This window comes from Pomacea canaliculata, linkage group LG1 (genome assembly GCF_003073045.1).
Source record: "Pomacea canaliculata isolate SZHN2017 linkage group LG1, ASM307304v1, whole genome shotgun sequence".
Lineage (NCBI taxonomy): Eukaryota > Metazoa > Mollusca > Gastropoda > Architaenioglossa > Ampullariidae > Pomacea > Pomacea canaliculata.
Genome location: NC_037590.1, coordinates 32,330,340 through 32,358,051, shown reverse-complemented (window position 1 = coordinate 32,358,051; position 27,712 = coordinate 32,330,340). Strand labels below are relative to the sequence as shown.

The window sequence follows — 27,712 nt, the reverse complement described above, 5'->3', positions numbered from 1 at the left end:
GTCAGCCAAAGAATAGGAGTCACTTTTCAGATGCGTTGCCTCTCGGCAGTTTTGTGATCTTTTTGTACATCGGAAATGGATGATCGTCTGGTGTCTGTCCATTCTTGGATTCGCAGAATGACCTCTTGACCAGAGCCAGAGATTATAAGGTCTGAACAGGATCAGACGGGGGGAGGGAGAGAGAAAAATGTGCCATAAAGCAGAGGGAGGAAAACTATGGTAACAGACCACGCGAATCTTCGAAATGACACGCACCGGGGGGTTTGAACACAATGGTTCTTCTGGCTAACCGCCGACGATACACGTGCCTTGTTTTTCTTTTCGCCCTGCCTAACATCTGGGGATTCTTTGGGTAAGTACGGTAGTTACACTTTCAAGTTTAATAGACTGTCAACAAACATAATTAACGAACTTTCCCAACCTGTCTCCAGCATCTCTGCTTCTTTTCGTTCTACATCTCAGGAAAGAAAACATGTTGAATTTAGCTTTATGGAAGGCACACACATTTTTGTTGTTTTTCCATCTTATGGAAAGATAATTTTCCTTGATGTATGTAATGTAATAATGCCCTGACCATCCAGCATGTGCTGCTAAATTGTTGAGACGTAAGAAGGTAACAAACTTTGTTTTTTCTCTTAATCATCTCTTTAATTGATGGATTTAGAGCCGTCCTAGCATATATATATATTTTTTTTTTTCGTATATTTTTTAATGTTTTCACAAACTCTCATTTACTCACCACAGCTGTTACTAACCTGACTATTCTTATTTCATTCCATTTTTTCTTAATTTTGAGGTCATAATTTGTTTTAATTGTGGTCAGCAATTACAAAACCACAAATATTTATCTTATTTAGCTAGTCATGTAACAGCTAACTGGCTTTCAAAATATGGACGGTTTTAGATCACGGAAATAACCCAACAGCTTTAGAAATAAAGGAAAACAGCCAGAAAAGACTGAGAAAACTAGATGCGTACTTTCATTGATGAGTCCACTCGTCATCCTTATCGACAGCGATGAAAGTTGTTCTAGAAAACTACCGGACTTGTTGTTGGAGGCTTGGTGGCATAAGCTTCCATTTTGTGTATTTTATTCACATTACCAACGGTAGCCTAAATACACAGAAAATCAGATACAACAAAAGGCTGAACACACACACATAGGATGGAAAGTATGATGGTGCTAGTGATGTGATGAATTTAACAAAATCTTCTTTGCATGTGACTGTCTATTCCTGCCACGGTTGGTTTGTTAATAAATCATACTGAATACTTGACAAAAAGAAAAGCCTTCGTATCTTTCCGGGTGGAGGTTCGATGCCCAGGGAAAAATATTGTTTGGGGTAGGGCTTTATGAAAAGCCACACGGCGAACTACGTGACCTTATGACGCTTTAGCAACAGGTGTCGTCTCGCACCTGGACTGGAGTAACAACCAACAGCTGTTCTCTACATCATGATGCTTCTCCTTGTTCCACTCGTAGGTCCTCAACTATATTATGCAACTCAGGCTGGTGCTCATCTATCGTCTGGAAATTAAAAAAAAAAACAACTTAGGGTTCTTGCAAACTTTAGACAACATTTGTCTTACATCTGTGACCAGTGAGAAGGATATACGCATGCTCGGCTCAACCTTCAGTGGTGGGCAGACGAGAGCAACCAAAATAAAAGATGATGAGAGAAAGAGCTACCCAACCTATCTTCAACCGGTTGGTTGTGTGTGTCTTGGGAGGGATGAATCGTGTGTGACCGACAGACTACATTGTTACATTTACCCGCTCCATCCGGTGAGCGCAATATGGTTGCAGCTGGCATGTATGTCAAAAATAAATGTGAGGGTCTAAGGATGGGTGTAAGCTAGTACTCAACTTTTTTCTTGATAACCTGAAGTGAAGGAAACTAAATTCAAATAAGACTTGTCTTGTTCTTGAAAGTTCTGCGCCTTATTGCTTAGATTAAGGAGCAGTCTTAGCTCTGACCGTTTATTCAGTTTGTGGATAGAAGCTTAAAATGTGTAAACAGATTTCACTTTTAAAAATTAATCTAACCAGTCATTTCTCAATAAATTACCCATTTCATTCAGTCATATGATTACAAAGAGCAGTTAAATGAAAATACAGTTTTCATCCTGGAGTGGTTGTAAAACAAGGTTTTCTATTTTATGCTTTGACACCAAAGTTTTTTTCTTCCTGTTTATATTTTGTGGAGGATATCTGTCCCATACCTTGTAAATCAGAAATGCAGCAAGTGCTTATCGAATAATTTATAATACAAATATAAAGTGAATGAAAAATAATATCAAATGATAAAATGATTAAAAATAGATAACGACGAAGTGACTGGAGAAATAAATCGAAAAGCACTGACATTAATCGAATGAAGACATAGTCACTGGTAGTGCGGTATAATTTTACTTCAATAAAAAATTTTGTTTTACAAAACTTTAAAAAAATAAACCTCAGTATGTTCACACGTTTAAAAATACAAACCTAGTATTTTCTCTGTGGATGACTAATACAGTTAGTGAGACTGACTCAACGGTGGTGACAGATGTGTGGCCAAGATTAAAAATAAATACAGTGTGAGAAAGTGAGAGTGGCTTCTATAGTCGTCTGGTGAATAACATTCACTTCTGCCCCTGATCCCCGCGCGCAGTGCGAATAGACGACAGGCCTGTTTGTACAAATGTTTACAATATCGTCGACGTGATCTGTAGCCCTCGAAAAAACACAGGATAACCTCCCGGTCGCTATATGTGCTGACATACTCAAGTCAACAGCCCTAAACTGTTTGACTCTAAAAATAAGTGCGAGTTCAGAGGATGAAGAATATCTCATCAACGCACGCGCAAATAAGAATGCGCGTGCACACGTATGTAATCAGATGAATTACCACCCTCACAACCTCCAACCTCTACCCCGATACATTTGCAATGAGTCGAAGTTTTTTTTTTAACGAGGAAATGAATAACTCACTGTACGACCTGTTTTAATTTTTTTTTTCGATTTTGTTTGAAATACAATAATTTATATTTACATAAATATCCATCATTTACAAACGTTAACAAAACAATATTAATGAAGTAAAATATTTCTCAGTCTACCAAATGCAGATGGACATAAGAAGTATTTAGTAAATGTCTAATTAGTGATTTTTTAAGGGATATAGTCCAAGCTTTTATTACTGTCTTCTTGGTTCAGACTTATCCCTTGCTCAAATTTTATTATTAATCGAAATAGTTGGTTGGCTTGATCTTGGTTGTAAGACCAGATATAAAAGGTCCAACCTTGTTGCCGCGGGTAATACTGAAAAGCATATCGACATAGACAATAATCTGAATGTAGAAGAAGAGGAGGTTACACGAACCCACACAATAATTTGATAATTCAGCGTGCCGGAGGAGACCACAAACGGATCACACAGGCCGGAAAAAAATTCCTTCGTCCGTTTGACCAAGTTTGACAAACTTGTGATTGAAGATCACAGAAAACCAGTGAGTTTGGGGTAAAGTTCGAAGCACTGAAACTTTGGTCAACGTGCTAATTCTAAACTTGTTTTGCAATATTTTATTAATACATTTGACGACGAAATATTTGACAATACAGTTGACGACAATACATTTAACAATACAATTGACAATAATTTGATAATACAGATAACAATACATTTCACAAATCAATTTAATTTTGTGACATTTCGGAGGTGTGATGCTTCGGCCCTTTGCCCTGTTAAAAATGGCCCTAATTGAGAGGCAGGTGCCGATGAAGACAGAAGTGAGTTTCGTTAGAAACATGGTTGATGTTTTTATTTTTACAATTGTGAGGTTACCTCTTGAATTCTGCTGCTCTTACTCTAGGGAGAGATGCGGATGAAACCTTTTTTTCTTTTTTGTGGTTATCCTGAAATGTGCTTTTCTATTTTCTGCAAATATTTTCAAGAAGAGCTAGGAACGTGGCAAGAAAACTCGTGGCAGGCCTCGCTACACTGTATCTCAATTAACGATGGCTCTTCCTTGTTTACAACGCTGTCAGCGACAGCGGCGTGCACTTCATCCCGTGCTTCCCCACCCTCCTCCCCATCAACAAACTTCATCATCAGCCCTCAGTAGCCATCACTTAGACTCGGTTAACGCTCGACCTAAGAGTTTGAACCCTCGGTAACAAACCGTCACACCACGTCACACCATGTCACACACCTAGCGGAGTTCAAAGCTCGAACTTAGAAGGAACGTCACCCTAATCAGGTGGCTTGACGACCATCTTGAAATGCCAAGAAACACGAGGATTGGTAGATGAAGGTCTGCCGACGGTACCGAGCGTTCGCACCCTGATCTCACAAAACACAAAGAACCTGGCTTCTTTCAGTGGGAAGACAAATTAGCGGGTATCCTCGACGAAAAGTGACATCTGGCGGTATGTTTCTCATGCCTCGTCTTGGAACGTCCAACCCGATGTCGCCTCCAGCGGTTGACTGGTTTGCTGGAATCCGCGCCGGGAAATTTGGCGAAGATTTTGTATGTAATCCCGAGACAGACCTCTGTTGTCTTCCTGAAAGTATTTCTTTTTTCTTTCTTTTTTTTTTCATTCCTCGGCTACCTACCACCCACGTACACCTGCTTGTTGCCTCTGCACCTAGTCTTCCGCAGTCTGTGGAAAGTTTCTTAAGTGTTGCTATGCCTGCAGACAAGACACCCGAGCTGCAATTCAGGTACCTGTTCAGGTAATACAGGTGGGTCGCATTTTCACGCTGTCCTTTTTCACTTGTTCCCGTCGCAGTGGTTGTGGCGACGCTAATGTGCGTAAGTCGATGCCGCCATTCTCGGCGGCCGGCCATGCGATGCCGACTCGCTGGGTCAGACGGCGCTGAGGTCACTTGCTTGTTGATCGCTCACAACCTTATCAAAACATGAATCGGATACTGGCTTCCTGGCGTGGGCCCCCGAGAACGTCGACACGGCTGACTGGTTTCAGCTCCACATAAACCTCCCCATGTTACGCAGAAAAGAAAGTTGGACCAAGCAAAAAAAAAAAATCTCTATACATCCTACTCGCGATGACTTTTTCGACGATTTGGGTAGATATAAATAAAACACTTTGCAACAACAAAAAATAATAAAACGACTGACTGACCTCATCCACGCCACACACACATATACAATTTTTTTGAATGGAAGCCATTTGTTACAAGGAGTGCATGTCTTCTTCCATCGCCTTCCTTCATGTCTTTAGCAGCCAATGGTGATTTGCTCCATAATGAGTGAAGAAGTAGGGGGGAGGAGTAAGGATAAAACTAAGAACCTGAAAGCGAAGGTATGACCGCTAGCAGCATCTACACATCCTGTTTATTTTCCAGGGTGTGTGCAGAACGCGACAGCGGCTGAATTTATTTACTTATTTAGAACGAGGACCGTCGGGGCGTTCACGAAGGAAATGATGGAGTCCTCGAAAACACTCTAACCAAATACGAACAAAAACCCAACACATGTGTAATAGATGCAGAAAATGTGACGAAAAGTGCTCTTTCTTTCTTTTTTCTCGAGGCGAGGGATGAAAGAGTGATGAAGCAGTGGTTGCTGTCGCAGGCTGACTGCCAGAGAGCCCATTCCAACGCTGAGCTGGGAGGCGCAGGACAACGTCATCGGCATGGAGAAGATGGCCAGCAGCCAGGCGCCGGTGTCCCCTAGGGAACTGTGCAAGCTTCTCAAGCTGCACCGACGTCAGCAGCGGATGTGCCGGAGAGGGAAGGGCATCCCGGAGACCCTCATCAAGGCGACACGACTGTCGGTGTTGGAGTGTCAGCACCAGTTCAAGTACGAGCGCTGGAATTGTTCGTTAGGACAGTACCGACAGAACATCCTGGAGAAGGGTGAGTACACTTCACTGACCATTACTGCCTGCTGTTGGGTTCTACAGGGATGTTGGGTTCTGTAGAATTGTTTCCTTGGATGTTGGCAGGTTCTGTCAGGTTCTTTCGAATGTTGTACATGAGTATGGTGATCCCTGGTACCCCGGCATTTTTTACATGTGTGTCACGTGTCCTGCATCACATCCTATCATGTCTTAGACACCATTATACTCTGCGGCACATACCTCGTGGTATATTGTGCAAAACATTACATGATATCGTTTTCCATCCGTTGTTTTGTTATCTTTCGTTCTATTTTTCGTTTTACAAAATAGAAGATCTAGAAGGATTTGTCAACTACTCTAGGAATTTGACTTTATCAATGTCGCCAATTAGTCGACCAATGCCGATCACATTCACACCCATACTTCCAGACGCCACTGCTCGGTCTGTGGGTTATACATCCCCTAACATTCTTACTCATGTCATCAACATGTATTATGTCATATACCAATCTTTCTGTGTCTATGGGTTACATCTCAGTTTCTATCTGCTCTATATCATACGTCACGTTGTTACGTGCCATGAACATCACATGCCGCCTGTCCTGTGGTCCTATGATATATATAATTATATACCGACTATACAGAAACATTATCACACGCAAAGATATACAAGAAAATGGATTCCAAAGACACTGTTCACATAGAGCAATGTCCGCGGCAGAAGGCATCGAGCATCGTGCTCGCCTCCTCCCGTCGCCCCCCTACCCCACAGTGTCTGTTCTTGACTTGACAGCTTGCTTGTAAACAAGACAAGATTGCTTTTTTGTGCTGCGGAACAGGCTGTCATCGGAGGCTGGAAGCTGCCACGTGCCAACTGTCAGGTCTGACAATGGCTGTGACAGGCCGACACACAAACGTCGATGAAAGCGATTTGTTTTCACTCTTCGTCAACGGCGCGTGCGTAACACACGGGATGGAGGGATGCACTTCGAGTCTACTCTACAGATGAGAAACGAGCTAAATAAATCCATCTTTATTATTAGTACAAACAAATGTTGAAATGAAAATTTCCTTTTAGCAGCAGTCAGTGTATGAACAATAAGTAGTTTTAACACTATAGAAAAATCTAGAAACAAATCTCTCTGATGTATTTATTGTGCATAAACAGGTCTGAACTATGAACAGTGAATAAGCCAGTTACTGACATTCGGAACTTGACTGAATGACCTCAACTTGAAGCTTTCAGTGCCAGTGAGTTTGTTTCGGTTTCAATCGACGACTTACGATACGAACAATGTATGTGGACAATACTGCGTATACTGTAAGATGATGAGAATGAGATGTGATGGCAGTGAGGATGAAACGACGATGATGCAATGACGAGTCAGTCCAAACTACCGGACATCATTATCTTGGTTAGTTGGTCTGGAAAGTGCTTCCACCGACAGATGATTTCACACTCAAAGGGGAGAAGGAGTTGGGAAGGTAACCGAAGTACCCGGACTGTTGACTGTAGCATATAAATATTTCTCACCTGTCAGCATAGTACTCAAAGGTTTTAATTTTTTTCTAGTACTGCATGCTCGCGTCCGTTGGAACTTTAACCTTCATCAGCGACTAGTGGCGCCCTCTTGCCTGACACCACTATAAGCGGACGTCTTAATCACGCCGTGAGTTACCTGCCCCATACACTCTGCTGAGTGAGTTACCTCCCCCATACACCCTGCTGACAAATGAGGCATCCAGGGATTCTCGTCTCCTGGCACTCGGTTTACGATCGCGATGGCTGGGAAGGGGGTAGGAGAGGAACAAAACCCCATCCATCTGGGAGCGAACCCGCGGGGTTGCGCGGAGCTGGTCAAGTGCGCAGGAAGGAGGGGATGGAAGGTCAGCAGTCATTCCTCTTGCAAAGTTTAAACGTGTGTCACCAGGTCATCAGAGGAATTTCCCTTGTGTGCTCTGTAACCTAACCACTTTTTTTTTGTATCGGAGGTAGGAGGGGAGGAGAAGGGGTGGAAGCAAAATAACACAATCATCATCATCATCATCGATGTCTTTTTATGTGTTCTGTAGCTATGTTGGTGTCCCTTCGTTGTTTTTTTTTTTACCATCACATTTTCTCTGCGTTCTTTATCCATCCCTCTCTATAAGAAATATTTCTCTCTCGATATATATTTTTTCGAACATGCGGACGCCTTCTTGTGTGATTGTTATTCTTTATCGTAATGAGGAATAAAATAAAAAAATAAACTTAAAATGTTTATATGTGGTCCAGGATACATGTATGATTTATCTCCCCTAAATCACTTCTTGATAGCTCTGTACCGTCCACGACAACTATCAGACAAGCACACAAAAAATATATCCACATCGCGGAGGAGCATTATCGAAAAAAAAAGGACCCATCCAGGGTGTGGCTATCTTTCGTCAACAACAATTGATGTAAAGAGAATCTATACATCGTCATGAATGAAGGCTTCGGCGCTGGTCACCGGGTGCTATTCAAAGAACGCCCGCCGTAAAGTACCCGGCTACCGTAATTTTGGGGAGATAACTCGCTTGATTTAATGACCTCGTTATGCTACTGGCCGCCATCGAAACGGTGAGTTCTTGACCCGGCGAGATAGTGACTGTCCTAACTCCATCACTGCCAGGAATGAGGTCATTGCGATACCACACAGGAGGGACAGACAGGTTGGGAATGACAGAGCAACGGAGAAAAGAATGCGTTAGAGAGAGAGAGAAAGTATGTCCCCCGCTCTCCCATTCAAGAAAAAAAATCAAGAAAACAATTAAAAATGAATAAAGAAATTTAAAGTAAATGAATATACTTCGATGAATACAATGGAAAGAAACTTAAGTGAGTCAAAACCTTGCCAAAAAAAAATGTTTGCTGTAAACATATCGAATCCTATCCATGTTTGACTGTGTCAGATATTTTCTCATTGTTCACTTGGCTTTATTACAATAGATGTGTCCGTCGTTTCATTGTCATTGTAAAGGTCCTTAAAATATTTGCCCATTAAAGATTTGAAATAAATAACAGCTCTGGTTACTGCTCCATAGAAAGCGGCTTTGGGATGTAGCATAAGGCGTGAGAACCTTGATGCACTGAGCGCTGGGGGGTCAGTCGCACTATGTTGGGGGTCTTTGTGAGGAGGGGAAATCTTCCAAACTGGCTTTTGGCCGCGAGTGACCCACACGAGCTCGTCATAAATAACGGACCGGCTACTCAACGGCAGCGACGCTGGAGTCCACCGCGACGGGCTAAACGCCGAACAAAGGCTGGCGAGGACGTTTCACGGTCTGTTGATTCTGGAACAGCCCTCGAGCCTTCTGATGACTGTGCGTCCGCCCCTCGTCTACCAGTTGACTACCAGCATGACCTCAACATCGCCTGGGAACGACTGTCAAGACCCCCTTTCCATCTTCCTAGTCCTAATTGTCCTTTAATGCCAATGTTCTCGGAGAACTCATGGGCAACCCATCCCAGTGTTTGTCTATAAGAGTCTGTAATGCTTCGATGGATACAATCATCATAACGACCCCACAACAACCTACACACAAAAAAAACCCTCTCTTATAAAGGCAATTTTATTTTTGGTCAGTCCTCGGATAAGTATCCGGCACTCTTCGTAATATTGATAGTAAACATCTGTACTGATAGCAACCGTCTGTCTTTTACCAACTGTCCTCTCGAGAAGTGGTCAGACGTGCAAAGGCCCAGTGACTAATGAATCCGCGAACACCACCTCCTCCACGTGGCGTCGGTAGAACACACGAGCGCGCGCATCGCCATGAGTAAACCTGTCTCCCCCACCTCCCTCATCCCCGATAGGAGACAGACAGCCTGTGAGCTCACCTCCTCCGTGGGGCTTCTGCTGCTGTCTTTAATCTCGGCTCCGCTGCAGTGTGTCGCCCAGGTTCAAGAGGTGTTTATTTGCGGCGGCCAGATAACACATTCCCCGCCAAACATCACGGTCCTGATTTATCACGTAGCGGAAAGTGTCTACTCATCCCCAGGTACGTGGTTCGCAGCAGTTGCTACGAAGTGTTCCGTGCTGGCGATTACATTCTGGGACACAGAAGCCTGCATCCTCTTCCTGTCACAACCGGAAGCATCCGACAGAAGGTCCTGATGGTGGGACTCAAGAAATCATACCGTTACTGGTCGTTTGTAGTGTGATTGTACGCGTGAACCCTCGAGCAAATTTGTTCACAGACTGTCAAAGTCTGGAGTTGGGTAGGGGTACTTCAATGGGTATACTTATCTGGTGTCAGCATGTTTGGACTGCAGCCTCGTGACCTGGAGACTTGTGGGATTGGTGGAGACACGTGGAGGTGATTGATGCTCAGCCCCCCTACAAACTACCTGGCTGATGTTCATCCCTGCTAGTAAATTATTCTAAAAATGCTGTCATTGATCAGTTAATTACATCATAACTTATACCGAGTATAAGTCTTGTTAGTGTGTTTTTTCCCCTAAAACCGACATTTAGTCACGTGACAAACGTACTTCAACACGGTCTATGGCACAATTCATCCACAGTTCAGTAATTGGGCAGATCTTAACTAACCTTGTAAAAAGGATTGTACTTCAATATACAGATCTTCTACGATCAGGTGCATCGTAATCACAATTCTCATGCGCACTTTTTACTATTTACAGTTCCTTTTATTTGGACACCGAGGGTAGACACTGACGGACAGTGTGAGGACATTTGTGATGTATACAATCATCTGTATCTTTGTGTGCAGAGAGAAAGGTCGAATGATTCATCTGCTGTGTCATAACCCACTAACCTGCTTATCAACAAAATAAAAAATTAGTAGTTCAAGGGTTAAACAAACGAAATTCCCTGACGAGTCCATCCCAGGCAACTTTGACAGATTGAAAAAACAAAACAAAACAAAAACAAACAAAGCCCGTTTAAAACCACATCCGTTGACCTTGGTTTGGAGTCTACTGCACTAAATGCTCCGAGCATAACAATTATGTTTCTGTGTACTGTGCGGTTTTGTGTTTAGAAATTTGATGTTTACATTTCTGATGTTTGGATGACTTAGGACCATTGTATGTGTGTTCTAAAGCGCCTTCGTAACTGAATGTAAAAATTTGGCAAATAAAGTTACATTTGTGTCCCACTTAGAAGATGAAAAAATAACTGCAATATTTTAACTGTGTAGCAAAAACATCTGGCAGTTTCTCAAACGTCTTTTGTGGTGTTTGTGTATGTGTGGAATATACTGATAATTTCTAGGTACAGTGTAAGAATAGATATCTTTGAGATTCCTGCAAAGTGTCTGTTAACTTTGCATGGAAAGGAAATAACAAGAGAGAAAGATAGAAAAATCATGTGAGAGAGAGAGGTGGCGTCTCGCAAATAGAAACATTCCGTTTGTTTCTCCGATGACGTGTCCAAATGCTCCGCGAGGACGGGTGGCGGGACCTTGCTTCTCAATGGGAGAGCAGAGTGGCGGCACCCCAGCCTTGGCATGTAAACTCTAATTACGCCATTCTCACGTGTAGGCGGGTGGGGAGGAGGGTAGGGCAGACCCCAGACATCTGCAGCTTTTTTTTTCTCTTTTTTTTTTTTTTAACCGAAAACATACGCAGTTTAACTCTGACCCGTAATTGCTGTCTCAATCAGGAAAAGTGTGCGTGTGGAGGGTAGGTGGGTGCGTGCGGTGCGTATCCATGTTCTGATGTGTAGTATTTGGGCACATCTCTATTTTTTCTTTAAATTTATTTTTATTTTGTTGTTGGGGTTGTTGTTGTTGTTGTTGATGATCTTCTTTGTGCTTTTGCGGTATTTGCGTTTGCGTCTTTTTTGTCTCTTCGCTCTGTCAGTCCGTTCATTCATTAATTAATCTTCCAATGAGCCGCCGGCAGCAAATGTAAATAAGAAAATGTCAACACCTGAGTCTCAATGTAGCCACTTTGTAGCCACCTTGGAAGGACTGAAAGGGCAGAAGTGCTGACCCAGTACATCTTGACAAAACTTTATAAATCACATCTTACATTTTACAGAACTTCAGTGAAGGATGTAAGGAAAATATTTTAACAACGACATAGAAATCATATTCGAAAGTTTTGTTGAACTACAGCAATAAATTAGTGTTGCATGATTTACTAATTGGGGAGCTAAAAACAGTCTCTAACAAAGGCACAAATTGCTCAAAATATTTTCTTCTCATCCTTCTTGCCGTAATTCCTTCCTACATTCCCTCTCTCTCTCTCTGATGACAAACTCCTAGCTTTAGCAGTTTAATTTTTGCTTTAAACATCTCGACTCACACAGACGGAATATCTCAGCTAAAATGCGAGTGAAAAAGCCAGTATTTTATTTTAGTTATTAGAGATTTAATTATCATGATTTAAATAATTTCGTTATCACTCCCTACCTCCTTGATAACGGGTGGTCAGAAACAAAAGGCACCTGAAACCGTTCGTGCCATCTGCAGTCCATTTGCTCAATCACAGATGAACTGTGATTGTGTGTGTGTGTGATGTAGGTGTGCATATGAATAGTCTAGATGTAAGATTGTTTGGGTGTTTTTTTGTTTTTGTTTTTTTGTTTTTAGATTGTTTCACTTCCTCATATTTACTTTACCTGTTGCTAGAACTTTTTACCTTTTAACTGAGCACATTTTTCATCTTTAAATTGTCCATTGTCATCAATAATGTTGGTCATTATCTACAAACATACCTCAGTCAAAAATCGACCTGGATATGGAGTCAGCTCCTCCTGCCTTTGACTGCTAGCATTTCTTGATGGTCTATTTTTAAAAAAATGTTACTCTCTTTCATTTTATTCCCTTCCTTCCGTCACTCGTGAGTTCATGATTCTTTATTTATAAGAAGATAAAGAGAGATATTTTTCTCCCCTCTAAAAGGGATAAACCCTTGATGCCCAGTCCTGCGAACATGTGTTAGGTACAACAATCAGGAAATGGCCATCAATAATCTTTATTACATTCATTCTTTAATTTTTAATGCGGATCCTGTTGCCAGGCTTGCCAGTGGTGAATGAGTGGCCATATGAGATGATCACAGGTTTTGGGACAAATCTTTTCAAGTGCAAAGTATCGTCTGTAGCATCTTTCATTTGTTGATGATGAGGAGGAGATGAGGAGGATAGTTCCGTAGGTATTTCAAGCCTTAGAATGGCGGTAATAGGCACGAAGAACCTTCTTGGATTTTGTAAAAAAAAAAAAAAAATAGCAAAGAAATTGTAGGAAGCAGGATGTGTACATCCCATGTCTAGCAAACATGTACCCGATAGTGCAACATTTCACTGATACCTTGCGGGTGCAAGCAGCACTGACAGGGTTGCACGAGCCAAGGTCAGTCTGTCACAGAAAAGCCGACTTCCTGCCTGCAGACCTCCATGTATCGCACATCTTTATCGTGCACGCACATGCACCGAGTGCCTACAAGATGGACCCGCCATGTCAGCTGCTGAGTTGCGCCCCCTGTCGTGAGAAGCTCCATCTGGGCATCCCAGGCCAGCTGGCAGCGATCCTCCTCAACATGCAGAGATTCGGCGTGATTCCAGTTTATTTTTTCCCCTCCTCAGTATTCCTCGGCCAGAAATAGACAGCGCTGAGTACATTGATGGCTGAGATGAACTAAGAAATATGTCTGTGTGTGTGTGAGAGAGAGAGAGGATATAAGAAATATTTATAAGCTTAGTTTGAATTCTATTTTGAGAGAGAGGTGGGGGTGGGGTGGGGAAGATATTGGCTAAAGAATCCACTTTTCATTCATGTGTATACTTTCTCTCGACAATGATTTACTGTGTTGTCTTTCATTGATCCCTCCTTCATGGGTAGAGATACGGACAACACCAGAAGCTTCTGGAGACTTGAGTAAGGAGCACGAATGTATAAAGCTATGCATTGACAAATCAGTATCTTCTTAACGGAGAGCTGGCTTCTACTGCACAACTAGACAAAACAACAAAAAAAAAACCCAAACAAACAAACAACACAACAAACAAAATAAAAACTGGTCATTTAATTTCCTATTACAGACTAAGAGAGAGGTCTAATTCAGTTTGAAGCTTCAGGCGCTTAATTATCACGACTTTCTAGTCAATTTTATTTATGTGGGTGATCTGACGAAAGCGATTATATAAGTAACTTTAGCTGATTTTTAAAAAAAATTCCAAGGCAAAATACATCATAATACATTACACTCTCAGTATCTCAGTGTGCTGCTCGTGCTAGAGATTCTCTTCAAAGTTACTTTTGCTAGATTATTAATTGAAGTTTTGTTTTTCACATCCGTGCTTAAATAAACTCTTGTTATCTTTTCTTCTTAATGATATTGGAGGGTGTAAATATATTCCATGTGAACACACATTCAGACACATACAGCTTGAAGTCGTGCGCATCCTTCGTGACTCACAGTCTTGCACTTGCCAGCCGCCGTTGCACCAACTTGCCATCGACTGGTTGACCAACTTGCCATCGACTGGTTGACCAACTTGCCATCGACTGGCTGACCAATTTGCCATCGGCCGTATGACCAATTTGCCATCGACTGTCTGACCAACTTGCCAGTGCCACGGCGACAATATTTCACCTGGTGAGTCACGGTGGTGTGGTGCCTGGAGTCTGGTGGTCGGAGCTGAAGATTCTCCGTTCATGGGCTTCTTGAATTCAGCGAGCAGCTTGCGGTGGATATCGTCCTCCTGCTGACGAGTTCGTTGCTCGTTGACTGACTGTTAAAGGACACTCGACCGCTGTCGTCGTGCTTGGTTCACCTCGTTGTCCCCTTAGCTTGCCACGCACTGACTGAACCTGTCTCTTTGAGGCCTTTCAGGTCTTGTGTCACTGCGGAGACCTGAATGCGTATTAGTCGAAACCAGTCTTGCTCTTTATATTAATCTCTTTATTAGCTAACATTATCTAACATTTTTGGAGGAAAAATTTGCAAAAGAAATAACGCATACACAAGTTCTAGTCGTACCAAAACAAAACAAACAACCATTCAAAAAAAGAAAAAAAAAAACCAACAAAACTGATTAAGTATGAGGATGGTAGACCATACTATGAGATAGTGATTAGAACACGGTGGAGCAGAAACATTGACTGATCCATTCAGGGTTAACCAAACAGTCCTGACTTTTTACTTCCTTAAAAAAACTGCGAATGAACTGCATAAACTCACTCGAACGAAAAGGTTAAAAACAAAAGGTAAGCTATTCATTTTTAGCAAAAGAAAAGGTAACTCTTGGCAGGACAGTACATTTTGGAACCATTACTGACTTGACTGTCAGGAGAGTTCTCGATCATCATGAAGGGGAAAAGTGCTTGAAAAACACACAGAGCTCTGACGACCACCTCATCCCCTCCCATGGTCGGGTACAGCGTGGGTGTCAGTCAGTCCCAAGTCTCATAAATTTCAAAGCCTCGTCCCCGATGAGAACTCGTAGAAAAGAACCGTCCTTTCTGGCGGCTGACAGCCTTCTGGGCGCCATCATGCACCTTGACAGGCCGCCGCGACTGGAGGACAAAAGACACATTGTCAGATATTGAGGCACCTGTTCTTCGGTGCTGCCAACGGTGACCAAAAGCCGACGTTTTGCAGCGCCCTCTGTCGAACAAGGGCCCCTCTCCGAGGCGCATTGAAACTGCAGAGGACAAACGGTCCTTTACGGGAGGAAAAAAACCAACCGGCAGATCGTTGAAGGCAGTCTTTCTCCACCCCACCTTTCCCTCCCCCCAACAGGTCTAGTGAACCGTGAAATCGTAAACGTTAAGCTTTTATATTCCTGCACGACCGTGGCGTCCCGCGAGGTGTTTGACCGACAAAGGGCTGCTAACGGTGCTTTGGGGGACTGGCGTAGAGACCCTGTACCTCCACGCCTTCCAAATCTTTTGTGTCCTGGCGTGGAAGCTCGAGTCAGGACGCGGGAGGACACAAACTACACTCAACTCTCATTCAGGACGTGGAGTTCGCATACTTTTCACCTGTGCCAGAAAAACGCTCGTGGGTTTACCTTTTGGTCTGCTTTTAATGACGATTGTTGTCAATCACTTTGGATTCGTAACATGCCTTTTCTCGTCGATGAGTAAGTTGCTTTTTTAAAAAAATTGGTTTTGCTCATTCGTGGGTTGAGGAAGAGACACTAAGCCCTCGCCCAAAGTTCTCGAGGTGAATTTTGAAATAAGAAAAATAAAGGTATTCGTATTTTTTTTTTAAAGCATAGTTATGGACTGTTAGATGACTTTTAAAGTTGCTACAGAATTTTCTTACTTTTAATACCTCTTATGAATGACACTGGACAACAACAAACAATAAAAAATTAATCAGTTTAATTTTGTGCATGTTATAACAAAAAACGCATTTGTTTTGCTTTGAATTATCTCAAACAAATGTTTCTCTCGGGTTCATTAAGTTCACGAGATTAAAAACCCATCGCATAGTCATACATATAAATTATTGTACACTCGTGGTCATTTATTATAGTTATTGAATTACAATACTCATGTATTCTTTATTTGGAGGACGAGGAGTGTACAAGCGGAACAAGTAGAAATAATCTATAAAAGACTTATCTGACACTTCGCTAAACAAACGCCTGGATGTTTCACTCCTAAATTCATTGATGTCTTCTTTCATTCAATTCACTTATATCGCGATAAAACCGACAAAAACCTCCTAAAAAACAAACCAAACAAAAAATTTTTTTAAAAAATCAATGAAATAAAAAGGCAAATTAAAAAAAAAACCAGCATATGAGTAAAGTATTGCAATTTAAAAAAAAAGTGGAATATATGCAGACATATTTCTGAGCTAACTAATATTTCACGCATGACTGAGCCTATCATTAGGTTGACCCACTAAGGTCATGCACGTGGGATCTTTAGCAAACTAATTTATTCCTTCGATCTCCTATTTGAGAAGAATGCTTATCAGGAAATGTAAGGGTGCTTGTCTGGCAGTCTCGTGGCCGAGGGTTTGCAGACCGGGACAGGATGGTAGCAGAAGTGTAGGCGCCAGATGAAGTCAGCCACAGTTAATTGGAAGGCGGGATAACGCGGTGGGTGAACATGGCTGTCAAGACCTCTCCTATCGTCCACCTTCGCTACTTTCGTGAGTGGTGCTCACCGGCCCCTCCACATCGCCGGCCTCTCGCAGGTACTGATTGCCGGTGATGAATGTTGCTTGTCGCGGCCAGCGTCTGCAAATTCATCTTTGGCGTCCTGGAGGGTCCAACCCCCCCATACACACACTCACCCTCACCCTCACCAACAGATGGTGGATTGGGGTTATCTGGTAACTATCTCACCAAACAGGAGTCTCACTGCAGGGAAAGTGTGTCACATGGTGTCTGTGTGCACACTTCAACTTGCAAAAGTGCTTGTGTGTGCCTATCTGTGTGAATGTGTTTGTCCCTCTGTTCATTCTTGTGTGAAGGGGGGAACCTACATGTGTAAATGCTTCTTTTTAAATAACCACGATTATAATTTTATTTACAGAAATCTTGTCCTGACTTGCAAACGAAAAAACTCTTTTAAGATCTCTCTAGTCTTGTACTGTTGGATGGCATGAAGCGAAAGAAAATAAAAATCACCAGTAAGACATGAAATAATATCAGTAACACATTTCATGTGTTTATGGGATCGTGTCTTATTTATTGCCGATCTTAAAATGTTGACAGAAATAAATCTGTCGTTTTATTTGATAACATACGAAGGTTTTTGAAAAGATGTTAGACATTAAAAATTATTGAGTTTATGATTAACAAAGTATAAATTGTAGTCAACGACCTAAAATCAAATTATTTAATTTAAGGTGACACCTTGCAAACTATATTCAAAATTTAAAAGTTTTGTAATGAAATCAGCAGCAAACCACCGAAGTTTCAGAAAAACGGATATCGTGTGATGCCATGATTCAGGAAACCTTATTAAGATTTCTGTACTTAATAAACATGAAAGAATGAATACAAATTAACAGAATTTATAGAATAAAGATATTAGGATCAAATTAGGAAGAAACACACAAAACTAGCCAAGTGATGTCCTTTAAACACTCCCTCCACAAACTAACCATCTACTTGCTAAACACAAAACCGAAAAGCGAAATTCCCTGCTAAGCGACTATTCTGTCAATCAACAAATCGATCAGTCAATCAATTTGTTTAAACCGAGGGGAAAAATCTTCTCAAAACAGCTTCCAACATTTCTTGCACATTTTTCTCCAACACGATTACAGCATTTCTTGATATGCTTTGCATGAAGAGATTTTCTTTTATCGACAGGAAGTTAAAATTGTGTTATCTTTGTGTCATCAGCAACGATGACACGCGCGACTCAGACATTCCAGACTGTAGATAACAACAGATAACTCACATTTTTCGTCATGTTATCGCACATCTACAACTTTCATACTGATAGAATGATGGAACCAGGCGAAAGGATGGGGAAGGGCGGCATGTGGAGGCCACTTAACGGAAACTGTTGAAACATTCAGACATTCTACTCGACCAATGTGTCTTAATTAGTTAATGAACATGCACACTTAAATTAACAAACCAACTGTGTCTTTATTTTCTTGGACTTTTTTTTCTCCCTACACATGCATTCAAAGACCATGCTCGGTGTATTTGACAGGAGATGAGAACTTTGTCGGCTGGTAATTAGACAGAGGAGACAAGTAAATACGCATGCCATTTCGTTTACATTCGCAAGTATTTCTGGGATAGGAGGGGGTGGGGATGCTATGTTTCTCTCACTCCACGGTATCACTTTCCAGACAGCTTCCGCTTCTCCGTTCCAGACGAATACTCCACAGTGCTACCACGAACTAATAAATAAACTTTATACATATATGGTGCTACTAATAATCTTATGTTCCTAACAGTTGTGGACCACAAGTGACTCACACCTGAACAGTTAAATAGCTCATCGCAAAGGATGAAATAAAGAAAGGTGCGAAAGACGAAAGGAAAAATAAATATATGTAATACTGTGGACTGCGGGTTTGTACAGACCACCATTTTGATGTTTTGTCTGTCGTTCTGTACACATCAATCATGTTTGTTTTTGTCTCCACCTCAGGAACCAAGGAGACGTCCTTTCTGTACGCAATATCGTCTGCGGGCCTGGTGCATGAGTTCGCGCGTGCGTGCAGTCAAGGTGTGCTGGACAGGTGCACGTGTGACGAGTCCAATCCCGCCGAGAACAAGAAGACCTGGCTGGGGCGGCTGCGGGGACAACATTCAGTTTGGACTGCAGTTCACGAGGCGGTTCCTCAAGAGGGCCAACAAAGCCGGCAAAGACATTCGGGCCAAAGTGGACCAGCACAACAGTCGTGTTGGCATAAAGGTATGATAGTCAGCTAGCGTCTGTTCCTGTCTTACTGCTGTCGGGACGTATGTATATTATTAAATTAATTTAATTTAGAAAATATTTGTATTATCCGTGAATCTCTTTTTCTTTCAGTCTGAGTATTCCTCTCTCCAACTGCTCATTAAGTCAATTGTCTTGAGTGATAAAGCCTTAGGTTTCCATAAATCTGTCCACCTCCCCTATTCACACATACACAAAACACAGATACTGCACTTTCATTCATCGGTTTACCTGTTCATACCAATGACATCTCAGCATATGGCTGGTTCAACCACACAGATGCCTTTTGGATACCAAAAAATAAAAAGAAAAAAAAAAAGAAAAAAATCTGCTGATTGGCGGTTTTTTCCCCTGTCAACAAGCAGCACTTCTAGACTGTTCACTCGACCAGCATGCCTAGCTAGCTTCAGGCTGACCTCAGTCTACAGTGCTGCTAGCCTGACCCTTTCCTCCACTCTCCCCTCCCTCTCCAACGCTCCACCTTTCCATGTCCTCATCTCGTCGGGGTGTTGACTGTTCAGCCAGTGAAGGATAACGCGAGCAAACCAGCAGCTAAACTGTCAAGCCACTCACTGGATTAACTTCCAAGACTGCTTAAACATTTACGTTGACGGGAGGATCTGATCCACTCTGCCGCGAAAAAAAAAGCAGGCTGGGATCTTAGGCGCAAAGACATTGTCGGTACAGAAGGTGGGGAGGGCTGGGGTGGGGCAGGGGTGGTGAAGGGAATGTGGGAGTGGGGTTAGGTGGGGGAGGAAGAGAACGCGCATCAGCATTCTCCGGATTCCGCTGGACATGCCCAGTCATGTCTACAATTCAAAAACGAGGCACTCCGAGGGTTTTCTCCATGCATGAGAGGCTCAAGGGATAGGTTCCCGTTGTCCCCGTAATTCAACGTCCTGCTGGCATCACACTTGTGACGTCATGCTTAAATTCTGACGTAACTGCGCGAGTCCATTACGACATTTAGCGTCAACTTCGTCACGTGTCTTTTTATCAACACACATCACATGCATCATCTCTCAGCGACCACCAAACCATCCTCCAGCTCCCCTCCTGACCCGCACGCGCACTTTGTAGCCAACATCAACCGCAGAGAATCTGAAGCCAATGTCAAGGTTAAGTCCTTAGGCGACCTCTGATTAACGTCCTTTTGTGCACCCTGCCGCAGGAAGGAAGCGGGATGACACGTCGGCGCGCATGTCTGGAAGAGGAGGCATGGACTGGGGGCGAGGACTCCAGCGTGACTGGCGGGCCAGCTTGTCGGCTCAAATCTTTTTGTCCGCAACGCCCAACTCCCCTAAAAGGATTAACCATATTGCTTGAAAATGTGTACGGGTGGGAACAATGGCGCCCAGGCCCCGCGTTGACACTTTCCACCTCGTCCAAGAGGCTTGTGTTCATGGGGAGCCGTCTCACACTAACAGTTTACAAACACCACATGAAAAGAGCGCACAGCCGCCCTCGGGTCTCTGTCGGCAAGCGGGCCTTTCAGCGGGAAGCCTACTCCGCGGATGGTTCGTGAACGGTCTTAAGTGCTCGCCTCTCTCGCTTGAAAAAGAGGAGCAAGAAATGTATTATTATTTTTTTCATACCACATGCCGTCTTCCCATGTGTTCTTTCTTTCACAACATTCTTCGTGTTCACGCCAGTCACTATCACTTTCCCAGATGTGTGCACAGCAAATCAGGTGAAAGCAATTTTCGAAAAAAAGGGGGAAGAGAGAAAGAAAAGAAAACAGAGAATGCAAACTGGTGTCCTGGATGACAACTCCGGGGTCTCGACATTAGAGTTAGAATGACGACGGAGATCGGCTTCGCGAAATGCCAGCACAGACACGGGGCAGACAGGGCAGACATGTTTGTTTGTCTTGTCTTCCGTCCGGCGTGACGTCGGCTGGCTTTGGTCGGTCAAGGTCTTCATTTGGGACAGTTTCATTCATTTCATCATCATCATTAGGCAAATAATAGCAATAATACTTCTCACATTTCCTGTTGGTGCCGTTCATTTTTTTCTGAAGATCTTTGAATATTTTTATTTAGAAAATAAATAAAACAAGAAAAAAAGTGCAAACAGTTCTAAGCAAACAAAAACATTGTCAAAGGAGATAAACGAGAAAAACAATAAAAAAAGAAAACAAATAAAATCAACAAGCCTGCGGTGAATCATAAGGCTGGAAAAGACTTTGTACGTGTGGGAGAAGTGGAAGTCTTCCAAGCAAGACACAGAAACTAACCCCCAAGAACGACCCTAGGAGAAACTAACCCTTGGAGCAACTCATCCTCATCCCGAAGAGGCAGCGTGGATGAGTGTTGGGCGCACATGTGAGATGCTGTGACAACATATATCAATGTATTGTAGTTTGTCGACCTTCACAGTACGTACCGTCTTGGATGACTGAGCATTATTATGTAGAGGACCAACCGAGCTTCCTGTAGCTTTTTTTTTTAATTATTAACTTGGTTTCGTCCCTTACTCCACCTCCTCCTCCTTCCCCCCGTCCACTTTCCCTTCCTCCACATTATTAAACCCATTCAAGGTTTCACAGCATGCAAAGGTTCTGGGCCACGAGGTGTGAAATTTATGTGAAAGCCGTGAAAAGGGAATATTTTGTTTGCCTTCGACCAATTCAGGAGCATGCAGAGTCACAGTATGGATCTGCCCGTGCTCATGCAAAAGCACGAGGAGAAGAAAAGGTCAAAGTATGACGAGAAACCAAAGCACAAGAGGACAGAAAGCAAAGACTCTGTTCTGGATCTTTGTGGAGTTGTGATTCCTGTTGGGACCACACCGACACAAGAATTATATATACTGTATATATCTTCGTAAAGTGATATCCCCTTTTCAGGGATTGTACCCTAAATAATCGGTAAATCTCGCACCTTAAGGCATCAGTGCACATGTTCGCAAGCACCAATGGTCATTGAAATAAAGGGAGTCATGGTCTTGCAGGTGTCTAAACCCAGCTTTCTCATTAAGTGCAATTGTGAAAGTTCCTGATGATTTAACTGCCTACATGACACACACCTAATTTCTTCCGGAACTGAAGAAGGCGGCGGAGGACGAGGAAGCAGCTGAGACATGCCAGAGCCCCGTTCGCTCGCCACGCAATCTTCTTCAAAGAGGAGATTTCCTACTGACATACTGTTTTCCAATTTTCCAGCGACCTTTGGCCTGCAGGGTTAGCGGAGCGACACCTATATCATCAGGGTCGGCGGCCATTCTACGTAGCAGCACAGGAAGAGGAGACAAGTTAAAGAAACCAGACTTGCTTGCTATCAAGGATGTTTTTCAACTACCTACTAGAGACGCTGCGAGAACTCGACCGCACAATATGACCTTTCCGCTTGCTCTCCCCATCCCTTTCCTCTCTTCCCTCCTCGCACCAGCCATATTAATGATACAGACTTTCTAAACAGCAGACACAAGTAGAGTGTATATAGATAACGGATTAGTAAATAATTGTCAATAGTGAGATAAATTGTTTTGTCGATCAGGAATTTTAAAAGTGGCAGAAGGTTCCGCCAATAACAAAGAAAATACTTTCAAACTACTTACATAATCGTATAAATATACCAGATGTATTGAATAGGAGCTAAAGCTGTGTGTATTTGGAGGACAGAATATATATATATACGGTATGGATGTGTGTGTATATATATAAAGCATAGATATGTTTAAAATAAATACATACAATATATATGAACGATTTAATTAAGGCAATAATTTTTAATTAAACCCAATCTCAAGTTGTGACAAACATTATGTTTGACACAAGTATTGTTTAAAAAACATCTGTTTTGAACAATGTAAAGTTGAGACTGGAATAATACAATAAATTTTCAAACCTTAGCGGCTGTTGTAAGATTATTCAATTTAAAACAACAAAAAACAACTAAGCAAAAAACAAACAACAAAACATGTAAATGGTTTGCGAGTACGGATTTCTCAAGTAAAGGGCAAGTACTGGCTTCTTTATATACCACGAACTTGTAAATTTACCTCCCCTGTCTGTCCATGGAAAAGAGCAATGAGAGAGAGAAAATCAAATGCAACTTAGGGGAAATTTTTTTTTTAAAGACCAAAGAACCTACAAAAATGAAAAATATGTTAGTGATGTAAGTGTCGATAAAAATGTGATAATCAACCATTCATTATATCATAAAGGGTTTGCCTAAATTTAAAATTATTTTCTAATGATTATTTCATTGCTATTCATAGCGATTCCTTAATTCTGAGAAAAAAGCTTCTATTTTGTTCATGACTTACACTTCTTTGAGCTTGGCAGTTCTCACCTGGTTTTGACAAAGACAAAAAGCTTACAAATCATTTTGTGCGACTTTACTACTTCGCTTCATTAGCACAGTCTCTAAGATATCTCGTGAGCTTCAGTCACGTGAGAAGCTAGACTTTAGGTCATTCCACGTGTATTTTTCTCACGAAATGAAAATAAACCCCAAAAGTTTCAAAAATTTTTGTAACACTCTTTAAAAAAAAACGCTATTTAAATGGAATGTTGGGTTGAAATGACAGATATGTTCTGAATCATGTCCGCACAATAATATTTTCTAGTTGTCGCAGGTTTTAGGCTGTACAAGGAGGCTGCCATGTTTTGCTGACATAATCTAATTCATCAATACTAAACATATAACTCACTAGGTGCGAACGTTAATTTTTCAATTCTAAAGGTCATCGAAATGGTAGCACCTTGGATCTGGGGATCATAGTGCACAAGTCTGAGTACAGTGAGAAAAAACTGAGAGTAAACGGACATGACAAGAAAATGCGTTTTTTATTCATGAATTTTTTTTTTCATACAGGTGGTCAGCCAGCAAGTGAACACCACCTGCAAGTGCCATGGCGTTTCCGGTTCCTGCACCGTCAAGACCTGCTGGTTGCAGTTGGCTCCTTTCCATTCCGTGGGCAACATCCTTAAACACAAGTACGACAACTCAGTGCCAGCAGCTTCCCACACCAACAAAGCCACCGGCAAGACACAGCTGGCCAAGAGGCGGGACTCCGGAGGTAGTGCAGCCCTGACCCAGCAGACCTCGGATCTGGTGTCCCTCAAGCGCGGGGAGCTGGTGTACATGGAGGAGTCCCCAGCTTCTGTCGCCGTTCGCGCTTTTCCCCCGGCACCAGCGGGAGGGTCTGCTCCAGGGCCGACGACAGCTGCGAGTCCATCTGCTGCGGCCGCGGCTACAACGTGCAGCATCGGCGGGTCAAGCGAGCCTGCCAGTGCGAGGTCATCTGGTGCTGCATGGTCAAGTGCAAGGAGTGCGTGGAAGAGGAGGAGATCTACCTGTGCAAGTGATGCATACCTGGTTGACTTCGTTGCTTGACACCCTTTACTAGTCTTCTCCTCATCTGATGAGGTAGAAACAAACAAGAAGAAAAACAAAAATTAACCGTGAGGTGGGTGAGGTATTAGTTCGCACTCTTCTGTTCGAGGGGGCAGTCTAATCGGGAGGATGTACTCCTCTCCTCTACTCCGCTGCCTTGTCCTTCGCCAGCCTTGTACAGGTGTCAACTGGGTGAGGGTGGAGAAGTAGTCTACTGTGCCATTGGCTTCCTTGAATTCCTCCGGTCGTAGACACCGATCCTCTAACCACTCGACCACCGCTTTCCCAGGAATGAAAACTAAAGTGCAAATTTCTTGCATCTTGTTTCGTTTGCTTTGTAATAGAATGAAGTTCAGAGGATGAATGGATAGATGTTGCCCGTTTGTGATTCTTTTTATGCATTGACTGGGTCTTACGAGAGGACTAGCATTAGCAAACCTCTAGATATTTTACAGGAAGAAAATATAGACCCTGTGACGGCTTTATCTTCCACCTTGTACCAAACAGTGCAGGGAAGAGAAAGGAATGGAGAGTTAGAGGAGGGGGAAAATCATCTTCAGAGACAAAACTCCTCAAAGAAAATATTGTGATGGAATACAAGTAATCGTTCTTAACGAGAACGACCAGGAAGTGGGAAAGTAAAGTTCATGTACGCCACAAATACTGTAGTGCACACGACAGAGGCTTTCGCATGCATTTGCTTTTATCAGAACTGTAACCCCATGACCCCAGATGCCAGCCTGCAAAAAGAAAAGTATAAGACTCGTGACGGCCGGGCATTACATGCTCAGATAAGTCGACGTGGCCTCGATGAACCTTGTTGAACAATATTTTGTGGGACACAAGCGTCATAGAAAATGTATTCTCGAATATGTTTGCAGGTAGAATCTCTTGTACTTTCACGTGGTTGCTAGCCGGGCAGACATCAACCAGGAATTCATGGGACATAACTGTGTAACGTTGAATGGGAGATAATTCAAGGCGTCACTGTCGGTACACACCACATGGTCAAGGGAGGACAACCTTGTTAACTGTATAATCACCAGTTGCTATAATACTTTACGAGAAGCACATGAACTTGGTAAGAGTATTGTTACACAACAAAAAAATCAAAACATTGATATGCGCACCAACGAAAGAATGGGTGCAGGTGCAGCAGGTGCATGCAGGCATGCGAGTGAATGTGTATGTATGTGAAAGCAAATGTCTTTGTTTTTTTTGTGCATATGTCAAGGGTGGCACTAAATCGAGCTGTTTGTCACAAAAGTGATCATATAAAAGATATACACACATTAAGGACGACTTCCCCTTTAGTTTTATCTCGGAGGTCGTCTTTGATATGGAAGCCAAAAACAAAATGTCAGAACGGACAAGAAGTCTTAAGATTTTCAATGTGCTTTCTTGATACCCTTACAAGCATATAACTTTGTTGAACGTGTCAGAGAAATGCGAGTTTATGATCAATGAATCAGAACCAAACATAGATATGTACAACAAGCTAAAATGTTTATTTTGGTGCGCATAGGTGTGTATGTTTGTGTGTGGTGCGTTCGTGCGGTCATATCTTTGCATATATTTAAAATAGAGCGTTCAACTATGGGTAGATGATAACGTGTGCATATATAATTATAGCTAAATAGCAGGCATAAGACAGATATTTGTTTTAACAATTCAAACAAATCCAGAGAACACAAAGTTATTATTACACCATAGCAAAGGACTCCTCGGATATCAACATCTATTTGCACCTAAAGCTCAAGAAATTGATGAACATCGTTTTCCTATCAGGAAAAAAAAACCCCAAACAACAGAAATATATATTTTATCTGGGTGCTCTTATCACTGATGTCTTTGACGCTGAAATAAATTACCAAAACGAGAAAACCATGCATTGTCATCTGCTCATGTTTTCACATTTTTCCCGTGTCTTAGCTTGACTTGTTTTTTAAAGCTTGTTGTCATGTTTTAGGATTGTTTAAAAATTAATTCAATCTGAATGATAAAGAAACGTTTAGTAAATATAATCTGCATCGTGTTTATCACATCAAACTAATGCCATGTAGTGCTGGGCATTGGCTTTAATCTGTAACATCCTTACACTGTTTGTTGTTTCTGTTTGTGAAATTCTTGCTATGTCAAAATACTGAGGCTTGTTTGACATGGGAACACTTATTAAACTATGATTTCTGTGCGTGCTCCTATGTCATGTTCGTGGTAAAAGCATTGTTATCAATTCTGAGATTTTCAAAGAGAAACAAAGAGAGAGAGAGACTGAGAGAACGAAGGAGGAGAAGAGAAGAACGAGGTGGGGATGGGGATGTCTGAGCGGCTTAGTGTTGGTATCGTATAAAATCTTACAACAACCAGCTTTGTCGGGGTACTTTCCAGAGTCATTAATTTTGACACCTCACTGCCTATTTGGAAACTGGTATCTTAATTATAATCCTCTTTTGTTATTTATTTGCAATATGCACCATAGAGAAACAGTAGACCTGCGCTACCAACATTCCTCTTTCATACATAATTATGGTTAATGTATGCACATTTCGCCTACAAGGATACACTTCAGGTTTAAACGATGTGTTTTGCGCCACAGAAGGAATTTTGTCGACTGTTTATATTTATATATAAGCGCATGTGTGTATAAAATATATAGTTTCACTTTTTGGAGTATTAATTATCTTCTTTAAATATTGCAGTTATATGTGAGCTTTCGAATATGAAAGATCTAACGACGTGTACTAAAGTACTGTCACACGTACGTGTGTTTGAGTGTTTTTTTTTTTTTCAGTGAGAGCGAGAGAGTGAGAGAGAGAGAGAGAGTTAACTAAGGAATTAAGGAAAAACAATTTCCACTTTTTTCCTTGTTCAAGTCAAGCTTTTTCGCTTCTTTAAATCATGCTTATTATCTAACTTGCTTGGCTTTTGTCTGGAGCCCAAAACATAAGAAAACGAATGATGAATGACAAATTTCTTTGCCACAAACAGCGGTGTGTTTGATACCTCCACGGTGTGATAAATTGGCTGAAGCATTTACATATTGTTGATTTGATCACCTTCGCAAAACAAGTTTTAAGCATTTGTAGAAACGCAAAACAATGAACTTTCTTTGGTTTTGTTAAAGGTTCGAAGAAAGTAATTAAAATTTGTTGAA

General features: G+C 42.1%; 1 protein-coding gene across 1 annotated transcript; it reads left to right on the top strand.

Moving 5' to 3' along the window:
• Positions 1 to 55: 55 nt before the first annotated feature.
• On the top strand, positions 56 to 27,712 carry LOC112559551 (protein Wnt-9a-like). The gene is given in 5 exon segments (XM_025230886.1): positions 56 to 352; positions 5,581 to 5,864; positions 18,926 to 19,061; positions 19,063 to 19,192; positions 24,037 to 27,712. Coding segments are annotated over 5 exon segments (1,152 nt in total). The 5' UTR covers positions 56 to 272; the 3' UTR covers positions 24,559 to 27,712.